Below are 13,750 nucleotides of genomic sequence, written 5' to 3'. Positions count from 1 at the left end.
AAGGGTCAGTGAGATAACGTGTCCGACCTATTAAACCATTAAAAAAAAAAAACACAACTTTTGACTTGCTTTCTTTCTGTTTTTTATTATTATTGTTATTGTGGGGCATGAAGGATCTTATTAAAAGGCTCAGTAAAAAATAAAAATAAAAAAAAAAGTCCAGAAGTAGCTTGGAATAATCATTTCATTTCATTATTTTGTTTAAAAATATTTTATTTCAAAATTTTGCAGTTTGATAATTGTGCAGACTTTTTCTCATGTATTGCACCATCATTATTATAGATATTTAAAAAAAAGAAAAAGAAAACAGGCAGATTACTTAAAATAACTCCCAATACAGACTGTCAAACTTGTTTAACACAGAAAAAAAAAACACTTCTGGCCTTGAAATTATCCAAATTATCCATCAGCTCTTTCTCTCTCTCAAAAAATAAAAAGTAAACAGCTATAAACACAAAATAAACCTTTTTCTTTACACTAGTAAATCAGAACCATGACCAAAATACAGAAAACTTGTTTTCATGTGACAAGATAATACATTTTAAATATTTTTTTATTCATCTCAAACATTCTTCTTGGTCACTGAAAAATACCTTCCATATCATATACACAAGTGCATGCTATACAATATTAAACTTCACACATTATACCACAGATATTTATAGAATGTTATTTATTTGTTGTAAACTGAACGATGCTTAGTATATTATCTTTTTTCAATTTAAGCATAATTCATCTGATTGAAACAGGATAAACTCACGCAGGGCCCCCATTGCCCAATGGTTGCATTTCATACTGCTTCACTGACTGTAAATCATAATGTCCTCTTTTATTTCTCATAAGCAGCAATACGATCACTACTAAAATTAGGAAGAAAACAAGCAGTCCCAGTACCAAAGCAACAATAGCAAAGTAGTTGAGAGAGTCATCTAAAAGGAAAAAGGAAAACAAAAAGTATGTTATTGAAGAATTGATTTTAAACTCTGTAATAAACATTAATTTTGTGGTTAAATGTAAGTAATATACCACACACTTAAAAGAACTATCATTTAATATCTCATGGGGAATGTCATATTATTTTCCCAAACCTCTTATCTCCACTACGAAGCTTTTGTCATTCCGTCCAAATACATTGATGGCACTGCATGTATAGATTCCATCATTTTTAGACGTGGCTCTCTCGATTTTTAGGGTTATGTTGCGCCCCCCAGTGGAGATGTTTTTATTATTGAAGCTCAACCACATCTTAGGTTCTGGATTACCAGTCGATGTGCAATTTAGCTTTAGGTTTCCGCCTTTTCCCACGACAAACTTATCCTGTCTGACATAAATCATTGGGGCATCTGTGTTGAAATCAGAAAAAAATGTCTTAATTAAGTCATTGGCAAAGGTTATTAAAGAAATATACATTAAAGAGCATTTTTCTCTTACGTAGGATGTTGATGGTGACTGTAGAATTTATAGTTCCACGTTGGTTTTCTGCGATTACTTGATACTGGCCACTATGAGTCCAATTGGGGAAAAACAATTCATGCTGGATAATATTTCCGTTTTTGCGGAGGGATAATTTAGGCTTTGGGGATCCATCAGCTATGCAAGGAAATTGGAAGAGTGTTTTTTCTTTTACTTCGTAGTTCTCACTGCAGTTCAGTTCTGGAGGATCTATTGTGGGGAAATAACAATCTTAACCTCAAGACACGATCAGATATAAAACGTCAGGCTTTAATACGGAAGTTTCTGAAGAACTCTCACACTTACACTCTACTGTGATGTTTATAGAACAACTGAAATTACTAAGGACATTACTGGCAATGATTTCATATTGGCCAGAATCAAATTTGGTAAGAGGCAGATAGGAGTTGACTGATGATGCTTTGTGTCTCCAGGAGATGATTGGACGAGGATTACCCAAAACAGAATTTACGTTTAAAGGATATGAATCCAATGAGGTCCCTGTCAATGGTGACCAGCTGTTACAAAACTGAATGTTTGGAGCATCTGGAAAAGAAGAACATAGAAAGATAAGAAGAACATTTTTTTTTTCATTGTATTTTGGGATAATTTCTTGCTTCTTTACATATGTGGAGACAATATTTTGTTCACTAACAATGTACAGTAATGTAAAGAGGGTCTGATGTTTCTTTTGGAGGAGGTTGAGGTCCTTCTGCTCCCAGATCCAGCTCTGCTTCACATCTGTATTGAGCTCCATCATCAGCTCTGTCTGGACGGATCAGGAGTGTGGGGTTTACATTCACTGGAGTCTTGCTATCCTCAGTGAAGGTGATTTGATTCAGCAGAGTCTGTCCTTTATACCATTTGACAGCGAGATACTGAACAGGAGCCACATCGTGAACATCACACTGGAGCTGATACTGCCGTCCCTCTATCATTGGTCCTGTGTGATTCACAATGCTGATGGACACATTGTCTGGAGTCTCTGTGGAGGAAGATTTACAAACTCTGAAATCTGCAGTGATGAATGTACATTTATTAGATATTTTTGAGAATGAAAAGACAAAAAAAAAACAATAACAGAGAAACTGACTGTAAATAATGACTGGGAGTTTTACGTCACACTGTCTCTCATAGTTTATGAAGCAGAATGGCTGTATCTCCCATTCTGTCAGGTGTGACACTCTCCATGTGATCAGATTGTTACTGGTTTTGGGCACTGCTCCTTCACTGGCTTCCCATCCAATCCCTTTATGTGAGACTAAAGCGCTACAGTGAACTGCTACAGAACCGTTGTATCTCACAACAGCTCTCTGTGGGTTGAGCTGAACAGGACATTGATTCTCTACAGAAAAGGATAGATGAAGCTCTGTAACAGAATAACAGCATTATTTACAACCTATTATCGATTACTTGTCTATCTCTACAATATGTTATCACTGCAGCACTCTTTTGAACAGTGAATGTAAAAATTAGAAACTGTAACTTAACACTGCCTAAGGATAAAGAGGTAGATGTGTTTATTCAAAACTGACCTGACTTGATGATGAACACTTTGGTGTCAGTTCCCAGAGAGTTTGTGGCGTTGCACGTGTAGTTTCCTGGACTGAGTGTGGAGGACTGGAGCACTGAGGAGCTGATCTCCTCTTTCAGATGATCTGAGTACCATATGTACACAGGAGCCGGGTTTGCCTTCACTGTACAGTTTAGCGTGACCTCATCCTTTTGAATGATGGTCTCTGTTGAACTGGAGTGTTTTGGTTTATCTGAGGAAGACAGAGAGACATTTCTCAGTACACAGGACCATGATGAGCAGCTGTTATTAACAGATTACTAAAAATATTGTACTGAAAACTTTTTATTTATGTTAATGCAATTCATAATATGTAATATTTGATCAAAATTATCTGTTAATGTGCAAATTTCTGTATGTGATGAAATATGACCATTCCATCACACTAGAAAGCCCATCAGAAAATATTAATTTAATTAAATGGCAATCATGGAAATAATAAACTTACAGTGTACTTCAGCACTGAGAGCTTCCAAAGATTTTGTAGGATATTGAGGTCCATCTTCTCCCAGATCCAGCTCTGCTTCACACCAGTATTGAGCTCCATCATCATCTCTGTCTGGACGGATCAGGAGTGAGGGGTTTACATTCACTGGAGTCTTGCTATCCTCAGTGAAGGTGGTTTGATCCAGCAGAGTCTGTCCTTTATACCATTTGACAGTGAGCTCCGTAACAGGAGCCACATCGTGAACATCACACTGGAGCTCATACTGCTGTCCCGCTATCATTGGTCCTCTGTGATTCACAATGCTGATGGACACATTGTCTGGAGTCTCTGTAAATAGATTTCGATATTGACCATTACACCATTACAAGTGACTTCAAGAAAATACTTTTTGGGGGTAACTCACTGTAAATGGTAACTGGAAGATTCTGAGAACACAGTGCTTCATTAGAGTACATGTAACAAGTTAGCGTCCTCTCCCAGTCTGTCACATTCACACTTATGAAGATGTCTTCATTGTTCTCTATTGTTTCATTAGATTTTTCCCAACTCAAGCCGAACTGGTCTGTTTCGCCGGTGGAGGAGCAGTTCACTGAAAATGATTTTCCATATTCAACAACCACATAAACAGGACTGAACAAAATGGGGCAGTCTGCAAAAGAGAACAAACAAAGCCAACGCATTATGATAAAAATAATCTATGTGCAAAGTATAATTATTACAGTTGCTTAGTCAAGATATAAACATGTCATGTAAACTGAACGTATACTTGTTTTTCACCAAATGGCTTTGCTAAAGACTCAAATCTTTGTGATAGATGTAAAAAATTTTGCATTTAGATTTTATGTATTGTGTGCCTTGTTTTTACCCACAACAAGTAACAGCGCTATTCCTGAAACAAATATTTCATCAAATGAAAATGTGCTGAAAATGTACTCACCCTTAGGTCATCCAAGATGGAGATGAGTTTGTTTCTTCATCAGAACAGATTTGGAAAAAAATTGCATTACATCACTTTTACATCACTACATTTAGCTCACCATTAGATACTCTGCAGTGAATGGGTGCCGTCAGAATGAGACTCCAAAGAGCTGATAAAAACCTCACAATAATCCACAAGTAATCCACATGACTCAAAAGCAAAAAGCTGTGTTTTTGTAATAAAGAAATCCATCATTAAAACTTTTTTAACTTCAAACTGTTATTACTGGCTAAAATATGAGTCATAAATCCATAATATTTCTTTCTCTATTAATAAAGCTTTTCTGTCTAAATTAGGAGAGTAATATGCACAGATCAAGCATTGTTTATATGTCAAACAGTCCAAAACAGTTCTAAACAAATATGCTGCGGGACTTTTTCACTGGAGTAAGCATTATTATAGATTAAGGACTAGTTTTGGGACAGAAGAGACTGTTTAAACTTAAAATGCCTTGATGGATTTGTCTATTACAAACACACAGCCTTTTGTTTCACAAGATATTCATTGATGGATGGGAGACATGTGGATTTTTAGTGTATTATTGTTATGTTTCTATCAGCTGTTTGGACTCTCATTCTGACGGCACCCATTCACTGCTGAGGATGCACTGGTGAGCAAGTGATGTAATGCTAAATATCTCCAAAATGATCTAAAGAAGAAGTGAACTCATCTTGGATGGCCTGAGGGAGAGTACATTTTCAGCAAATTTTCATTTTTGAAAGTCTGTCATCATTTACTCACCCTTATGTCTTTCAATGTCTTTGGTACTAAAAAGAAGATATTTTTGAGATAAATACATCCAGGTTTAGAACGGCATGAGGGTGAGTAAATAATGACAGAATTTTTGTAACATTTAACAGTTAATGTTATTATTGTTCTCAGTATTGCATTGCATAAGTTAATCATGGGTCTTTTCATTTTAATTAATAAAAACTAAGCTAATCTGACTTTTGTCTGGTCAGAAGAGAACTGGCCCCCGACTGAGCCTGTTTCCTCCCAAGGATTTTTTCTCCTTTCTGTCAGGTGACTTGACTTGACTTAATAATTTAAAATAGTGTGTATACTTTATTAAATAAATTGTTGTTCAGTGTAGAACATATTACATTTACATTTCATTTACGCATTTAGCAGACGCATTTATCCAAATGTTGAATGTTTATAAATCATTAATTAAATGTTTATTACATTAAGGTTCACAGGTAATATTGGAAAAAAATATATATATATTAATATCTCATCAAGTCATGGTTGTGCTTTATGACCTTTCCCCCAAAATAAAAATCAAGATGATAATTTCATATATATACTGGTTTCTAATCATTGTTGTGGATAGGCATCATGGACTTTTGTGGAGAAAAATGGGTAAGGTAAGGAGTAGATTCTGGTAACATTGTAGTAAAAGTGACACAAGTAATGAGACATAAGTGAGAAAACCATAAATACACAAGCCTTCAGTCTTGCTAAAATAGTATGTTTTTGCTTCTCCATGTTTTTAGGGAAGTAAGTATTTATTAAGCATTTATAGCATGTGAGTTAAAAACGGCTCACTATTTGGCAGGTTTTGTATCAAAATCACCCTTTTATTCATGCATTTATAACTGCTTATCAATGATTTATAATCCATTTGTAAGTGAGTCATTAGTAATTTATTAACACCTCAATAAGTCTAAAGGGAACCTTAATGTAAAGTGTTACCAAAAATCGTAAATATTGCGCCTTTAAGCAGTTTCACGCCTTGAATTGAGGAACTGATTACACTGAAAGTTAAAGAAGAAGAAATAATTAAGGAAGAAATACCTATTTTTAAAAAGGAGGATTAGTTATATTTTTATGGTGGTTATTAGTTCCCACCATGCGTTGAAAATATGGCTGGATGTGGAGAGTAAATATTAAAATGATGTGTTTTTGAGTGAAGGGAAACATCTGTTAATGTTTAATATGTCAGTTATGACTTTTGAAAGAGTTTTGTTGTGTTGAAGTTTCTGTCATTACCATTGTGTGGAAGAGCAGAGCTTATGGTTAGGATATTGATAACTACATGTACTAACACAATGAGAAATGATGCATTGTTCAATGAGCAGCAGCTTTGCTAATGCCAGTACAGTTACATGTTTCCTCCTACTTGAGCTATTAATTGTAATTCAAATACAAATAGGCCTTACTCAAGAACACAGACTTTTGAGAATCAACTTAAAATAAAAGAGCACATTTCACTAATATTAAATTCAGTGTCATAGATTTAATTCTTTTACATGATTTATTCAAGTAGATTACTGAATCAAGCCTAAAAAACTACTAAAAATGATTACGTAATATTGTTATTTTGAGTAGATGGCACATCATATTTTTGTACAGTGTGTTCAACCTGTCTTGTGCACATCTGTTAACATTTCAAGAAATGTGTTTAAGAGTTTTATGACCCATGTAACAGCCTTGAACATAATGCACAGCAGATATTAGGCAACAGTCAAGATTAATTAAGGCAGAATGCATTGCTTTTCACAAGAGATATGGATATATCACTTTGTTTTTGGTGTAAGTGGTGTTTGTCAAGGCAAGCATTGGCTTTATCATTGCTCATACTTACAGTTAGGGAATAAAAGCTCAACTCTAACTACACTTTGGTACGTAACTGACCCTGCACCACAACAGGAATTAATGAAAAATCATGTGGGTGGTTGCTATTATTTTTCAAAGCAAGTAAAAAAAACACCTACCATCCCACACAGAATACCTTTAGAGATGCCATTCATCCAACACATCATAATAACGGCATCCATATAATCCATATAAATGTCTATGGATTCAGTCTCTATAAAAGTTCTCACACATGAAATTTTCTCAATCATATCTTCTCACTCGGTGGAACGGAAAAACAAAGGTCAAACTTGCAGCATGAACTTCGGTTTCTGTTTAGAAACTAACACCTACCACACCCTCTAATACCTTCTCAAAAGTCACAAAGAAGCTTTTGGCAAATTAAAAGTTAATAGTCTCTGGCTTTAGAAATTAAGAGCAGTTGTCAAATAAAATCAGATTGAACACTTTGGAAAAACTTTTTAGACATATAGGTCTATCCACATCACCAAAACAGCTTCAGTGTTATAATGGCTAAATAAAGAAATACATAAAAACAAAATAAATAAACAGGACTGCCAAAATAATGATGAACTCCCTCCACTTGTTGGGATTCTAGCTGTCAAAATACCTAAAAGTTGAAAGGATCTACAAAAAGACCCTCAGAAAAGACAAAATGGTGAGAACTTACCGCCATGAGCAAGGCTGATCAGCAAGAGACCTATCAACGGCTGGAGTAGAAGCATCGTCAAGCAAGTGATAAGCAATAATGGCGGTAATGGCCGAGATGGATGATAGATGCAGAATCTCCTTCGATATTGTTTGTGAATAGGATTTATTTTCTCTTAATTGTGATAATGGTCTGAAGCATGGCAAGACATGTCTGAGAACAGGAAATCCTGCTTTAAGACACAGAAAGAGGAAAACCACACGTGTGATGCAATAAAAAAAAGACGCACAAATTAAATGCAGAATATATCATTAAAAATTAATACTGTTGTAGTTTAAAGAAATAAAGTAAAAAAATAAATGAATAAAAAAATATATGTGTGTTTGTGTGTGTTTGTGTGTGCGTGTATGTGTGTGTGTGTGTGTGTGTGTGTGTGTGTGCTCTTGGTGATAGTCTTAGTTATCGTCTCGTCTTGGTCTGCTCTTAGTCATGGGAAAAAAAGCTCGTCATCGAACATTTTTCGTCATAGCCTTCATTATCAGAAGTAACTATTGTGAAGAAAAGGTGGCAAAAAGTGGCACTTGTTCTAAGTACTCAACTCTCTGGGTGCTCTGCTGATTTGTTTCTGTTCACGTTAAGCAGGTTTGATCATCATGGACACTTTCTTTTGGGAGTCGAGCCTTCGAGGAACTCTGTCCAGTAAACACCATCCTGGTATTGACTTCTGTATGGCCTCCTCTGTATACCATGCCCCATTCATGTTAGAGTGGGCACACATGTGGTACCGTCAGCCACCCTTCTGGTAATGAGCACAGTTTCCTATGGAGGATAGAGAACAGAAGGCTTTAAACAGTTTAAGTATAAACCATACAAATCAAGTGAAATACAAAAAAATTAATTATAATAATAAAATTAACCTGAGTAAGTGTCCTTATTGCAGTCCAAAGTTGTGAATGCTTTATTGTTGTGCCATGAGAGGGAGTCTCCCACGTTGCCTTGAAAACGGCCTGTGCCTAATCATAGTCGGTACCAGTCACTCTCTGGTTCTATCTGAACACTGTCATATTACACAAACACCTGTCGTCCTTGCCAGTCTTCCATGGCTACCTTTAAACCTGGACATATCTTTGCCCACGGATAATAGGTGTGAGATCAATGATGGAATACAATACATGACTGGACAGATAACCTGAACAGATTTTAAAACACTAGGTAATGTATCTTATACTTGCCAACTCTTGGCAAAAGTTATGTAGTGTATTCCAAACACTACTACATTTATTATATTCATAAAACAGTATGAAACAGTACCTGGATGACCTACTGTATCCAATGGACACTTTACTATACCATGAGACCATGGAAGAGGATTTGTGAACTTCAGCGTAGAGACATCTGATGCTGGTAGGTCATATGACATTGACAACATGTCGATGAAGTAAGTATTAGCTGACACTAAGTACTTATACAAAGAGAGACGTGCAATGTTTTTTTTCTAAGTTGAATTTGTTTTGAACTAGTTGTTTGGCAGAAATATAATGCATTGTTCACAGATGCTATGTGGACTTATTTACAGGCCTCCTAGGTCAGCTCACATAAGTAATATTTTGTTGTGTGCTCTTGATCCCAGGTCATTCCACGGCCCTTTAAAAGAGAAAGTAAGCTGGGTCATTCCTACTTTTCAGTACATATTCATATCTTCATCATGCACTCCCTTTTTTTAAAGATGACAATCAATCCAACTGAATAATACATTTAATTACACTTCACTTTAGATGGTATGGTTTGATTAGATATTGTGGCACAAGCGTTTAATACTTTAAAAAATATGCATTGATTTATTCTCTAATTAAAATGTTCTAAACAAACTCTGTTTTCTTGAGACTCTTGTTTTAATTACACCTTTTATTTTCTATCTTCATTGTCTTGTTTTGTATTGAATAACAAAAATCAATAAATGAATGACATTATCATTACAGAGAGTGACATCATTTGGGTGGGGAAAACATGTTTTGTGGAATTAGCTTGTCTCACTTTAATATATACATTTAAAAGTATTAAAATAAAACACTTTAATATGAAATTAAATTTTTAATTATTAGTTTTTTATTTTTATATATTAATTTCAAATTAAAGTGTTTTATTTTAATACTTTTAATGTCATACAATTATTTTACAATTAATTTGAATTAATTTTACTGTATTTTTTTTTTTTTTTTTACTCTCTCTCCACCTTCAATACCACGACTTAGGTGCCCTTGAGCAAGGCATCAAACCCCCAACTGCTCCCCGGGCGCCGCAGCATAAATGGCTGCCCACTGCTCCGGGTGTGTGCGCGTGTTCACTGCTCTGTGTGTGTACATTTCGGATGGGTTAAATGCAGAGCACAAATTCTGAGTATGGGTCACCATACTTGGCTGAATGTCACTTCACTTTCATCAGTTGTATGGACTCTCATTCTGATGGCACCCATTCACTGCAGGATCCACTTGTGAGCAAATTATGTAATAATCCACTTCTCCAAATCTGTTCCAGTGAAGAGACAAATTCATCTACATCTTGGATGGCCAGAGGCTGATTCAGCAATTTTAAGTTTTGGGGTAAATTATTTATTTAAGTACAAAGTTCTTTTAGTACAAATATAACTCAAAATCCTTCTTCAGTTGTACATATCAGCATGAGTGTTTTTTTTTTTAAAACACATTAGTGGCTGCCATAACAGTGGCTTTAATTTGTATCTGTCAGATGGAGCGGACATGTGTCCTGTAATCTCACACCAGAGATGGAGGCAATTAGCATTGCATTTTAATTCAAGGGTCATGTCACAAATGTTATGTGTGTGTGTGTGTGTGTGTGTGTGTTTGTGTTCTTATGCTAATGCACCACTTTCATCCTGAGCTCAGCTCTCACAGTCTGTGAAGAGTAATGAGCGTCACCACCTCTGATTCCACTGTTTGGAATTCTAAAGCTTCCTGACTGCAGGTCACTGACCCTCAGGGCTTCCGAACTCCTACATGGGAAACACATCTAGAACTCATACCTGGGATTCTCTTTTTTGCTAAAACAAGATTCATTACTATTGCTCGTTAGGTTAAGAATTTGAACAAACCTCTAACCCTTACCTATTTAAGACAGGCTCAACCAGCCAAGATGCCAGCAGCAAAATATTGATTAATTATTGTTACTAAAAAAAATCCAAATAAAAATCCAGATATCTTTTCCACTTAGACTTATGCTCTCCTATGCCTTCACTTACCCCGGTACATGGATTAAGTACCTCGCAACACCTTAGAAAACACATAACCACAAACTGAAACAACTCAAAACACCTCTGAAATACTAAAACAGTGCCAGCTACACCCTAGCCTTTAGGGATTTGTAGGCTACCTGGAGGTTTAGTCACAGGGTAACTGATGTAAGGTGTGTTTGTTGGCAGACTGGGCAAGTCGTCAAAGGTCTCCAGCAGTTCTCGAGGACTTTGTTCCTGGAGCAAAGGGGCACTTTGGTCTCTTTGGACATTGCTGGCAACTTCTTTAGCAGCTGTGTTGACATTCATCAACCTACGTGACTGTTGAACTGGAAGTGAGGTGGTTTCCTAACAGAAATTCATAAGAAATTTCACTTGGGTTTGAGGAGGATGCACCTGTGTTATGTGTGTGTGAGATTTCCAGAGTAAAACCTCAAAGCTCAGACTGTGTCACAGAGGGAGAATTCAGAGATGAGGGACAGTTGGTTCAAATTCAGATAGTGTCGACTAAAACAAAAATGAAACACATGAGAAAGTGTAACCCCTCTCTCCCAGGTCCTCACCGCCACACCTCATTCTTGTTCCAAGTGAATCTCGAACCCGGATATCCAACATGGGAGTCAGATGCACTGACAAGGAGGCTGAAGACTGCAAACACTAGCCTCAGTCGCTAGTGCGTCTCTTGAGATCAGGGGAGTGAGGTTTACTTGCACAGCACCTTCTCACTGGCCTCCGTTACACAAGCCACAGATGGCTCTTACAGTGCTTCAGTGGGCTTCTTGAGCTGGCACTGTTTCTCCAGATGTGGGATTAGTTGGCTCTCGGATCTCACTTGAGAAGTGAATGCATCTTACTTTTTTTCCAGCTCTCTTTAACTGCTGGACACCTAAAGCACCTGTCAGGAACTGCCATCGCACAGTTGGTGTACTTCAAATCTTAAAAGTATTTTCAAAAAATCTACACAGATAATATAGGAGAATATTTTTATTGCAATGTAATTTTTTATTATAATGTGTATTGCAGATTATATAGTATTAATGAAATAAAACACCAATGTGTAAATACCGAGACTATACGCTTTCACTACTGTTTTTAATACATATTAGTACAATTTTAAAGTGCAGTTTGTAATAATCTCACATTAAAAGTTTACAGTATTAATTTATGGTTCTAATAATCTTGTGTCATGCTTTTAAAAAGTGTGTTATGCAATATTACATTTAAATATTGGTTTAAAATGTATTCTCTATTTTAAAATTACTAAATGACAACTTCTTTATTACAAATGTGTGTTTAAAAATACACTGAAATACATGAAATAGAAATTTAAATAGAAATGGCATTAACATTTTCAGTTTACCATAAATACTTGTCTAAATATTTGTTTAAGTCCTACTTAAGTGGGTAATTTATGTGCAATAAAGTTCCTAAAACAATAAATACAAGTATATTCTTTTAAACTAAATTACTTTTCTCCACACAGCAAGCCCCACCAAAAACCAACAAGAAGACCACAGCACAAGTCACTGGAATTTTCATAAATGGCTGACTGAACCAATAAACTGTCCGATAAGATCCTAACAAAAATAATTATATAAAATTGTATCAATTTACTGACCGTACAAATTCATACCAATCCGCCAAAACATAAAATAGTTACAAACTGCCATGAGACTGTGTTGTTTAGGCTGGATTTGACTTGTGAAAATGTAAAAAATATTATTTTTAATTATCCAGTGAGCTAAAAACCTGATAGACAATGTAGCTTAACTTTTAACATTGTAACCAGCCACTCGGACAGACTTGAGCTGAACTGAAGAGGCCCGTAGTTTTAATGCATGCCAGATGATCATGTTAAATGACGGGGGGTAAAACCATAGACTGGGTAAAGCACAGTTTTGTCTATTCTTGGGTTAATTAGCATGTCAACAGAAATAGAGCCTGAGTCAACTTGTCTATATCACCAGATGATTTGGTCTTTTGGTTTTGGTTTTGTTCAACAAATGCCTTTTCCTCTGACTGATGCGAACAAGATATTCAGCTCGGAGCTTCTGATCTGGGCTCTTTATAACTAAAAGATTATAATATCAATGACAAATCACTATCATAAAGAGAAACAGCCTTTGCCATTAATAATTAATCAAAATGAATATAGTAGTGGATGTCTGGTCGGTGCTCTGGCTGGTCTGTAGTGGAGATATTCAACGGCGGTAAAGCAGTGGGAGACACCCAGACTGACAGTAAAATCTTAAAGATCAGCTCCTGTCAGAGGACATCTAAACAAAAAAGAGTGCAATTACAAAACATCCTAAGGAGTCCAGACCCCCTTTTTTCTGGTACACAGGCCTGTCTCCCACACACAAGCACACCCACCACCCCATCCTTCACTCCTATTCATCGTGCAGACTGATCATGACTGTGCAATGTGTCAAAATACAGCTCATTCAAAAAATGTCTCAATTCATTTATTTCACAATAGTGCAGCAATATAGTATATGCAGGAAATTGCTAAAATTGATATAATAACTTACATTCTATTTCTTAGAAATTAAGAAAATTGCCATTCTTGTTCTGTAATGGTAGGGACTAAGTGATATCCACTTCTGAAGTTTTAATACTGAGCTATTGATATTTTCTATCTTCAGGCCACACATCTAATTCTTAATGCTAAAATATGGGGATGCTTACAAGGAAAGGTGTGATAAATAAACATTTGGGAATAAAGAAATTCATAGATAGAAAATTTTTGTTCTTCTTCTTTCATGGTTTAATGGCGGTTGGCAACTCATCTCAAAGGTGCATTA

The 13,750-nt window shown here is 35.9% G+C and overlaps 1 protein-coding gene across 3 annotated transcripts; it reads right to left on the bottom strand.

Moving 5' to 3' along the window:
* Positions 1-197: 197 nt before the first annotated feature.
* On the bottom strand, positions 198-7,951 carry icam5 (intercellular adhesion molecule 5). 3 transcript variants are annotated; one of them, XM_052551400.1, is made up of 10 exons: positions 7,721-7,950; positions 3,877-4,122; positions 3,474-3,800; positions 2,988-3,218; positions 2,546-2,821; positions 2,108-2,437; positions 1,759-1,998; positions 1,432-1,662; positions 1,089-1,343; positions 198-929 (listed from the first exon to the last, which is right to left on the bottom strand). In XM_052551400.1, exons 1-10 carry the CDS (start codon positions 7,773-7,775, stop codon positions 757-759), a joined length of 2,364 nt encoding a protein of 787 aa, XP_052407360.1. In that variant the 5' UTR covers positions 7,776-7,950; the 3' UTR covers positions 198-756. The 3 variants fall into 3 exon arrangements, with proteins under 3 accessions (XP_052407360.1, XP_052407370.1, XP_052407377.1); XM_052551410.1 differs by having other exon boundaries at positions 2,546-2,797; XM_052551417.1 differs by lacking the exon at positions 1,089-1,343 and having other exon boundaries at positions 7,721-7,951.
* Positions 7,952-13,750: the final 5,799 nt, after the last annotated feature.

The sequence above is a fragment of the Carassius gibelio genome, chromosome A3, assembly GCF_023724105.1.
Source record: "Carassius gibelio isolate Cgi1373 ecotype wild population from Czech Republic chromosome A3, carGib1.2-hapl.c, whole genome shotgun sequence".
NCBI lineage: Eukaryota > Metazoa > Chordata > Actinopteri > Cypriniformes > Cyprinidae > Carassius > Carassius gibelio.
Note: the sequence above shows the minus strand (reverse complement) of the source record. Positions and strands in the feature narration are given on the sequence as shown.

What these genes read in the sequence shown, in the direction of transcription:
- icam5 (XM_052551400.1), bottom strand. Translation starts at nt 7,775, where the DNA reads ATGCTTCTACTCCAGCCGTTGATAGGTCTCTTGCTGATCAGCCTTGCT. An exon ending in TCTCAGTGCTGAAGTACACT is followed by an intron (nt 3,219 to 3,473) that starts GTAAGTTTATTA and finishes TGTCTTCCTCAG; the next exon opens with ATAAACCAAAACACTCCAGT. An exon ending in CTTCGTAGTGGAGATAAGAG is followed by an intron (nt 930 to 1,088) that starts GTTTGGGAAAAT and finishes TTTTCCTTTTAG; the next exon opens with ATGACTCTCTCAACTACTTT.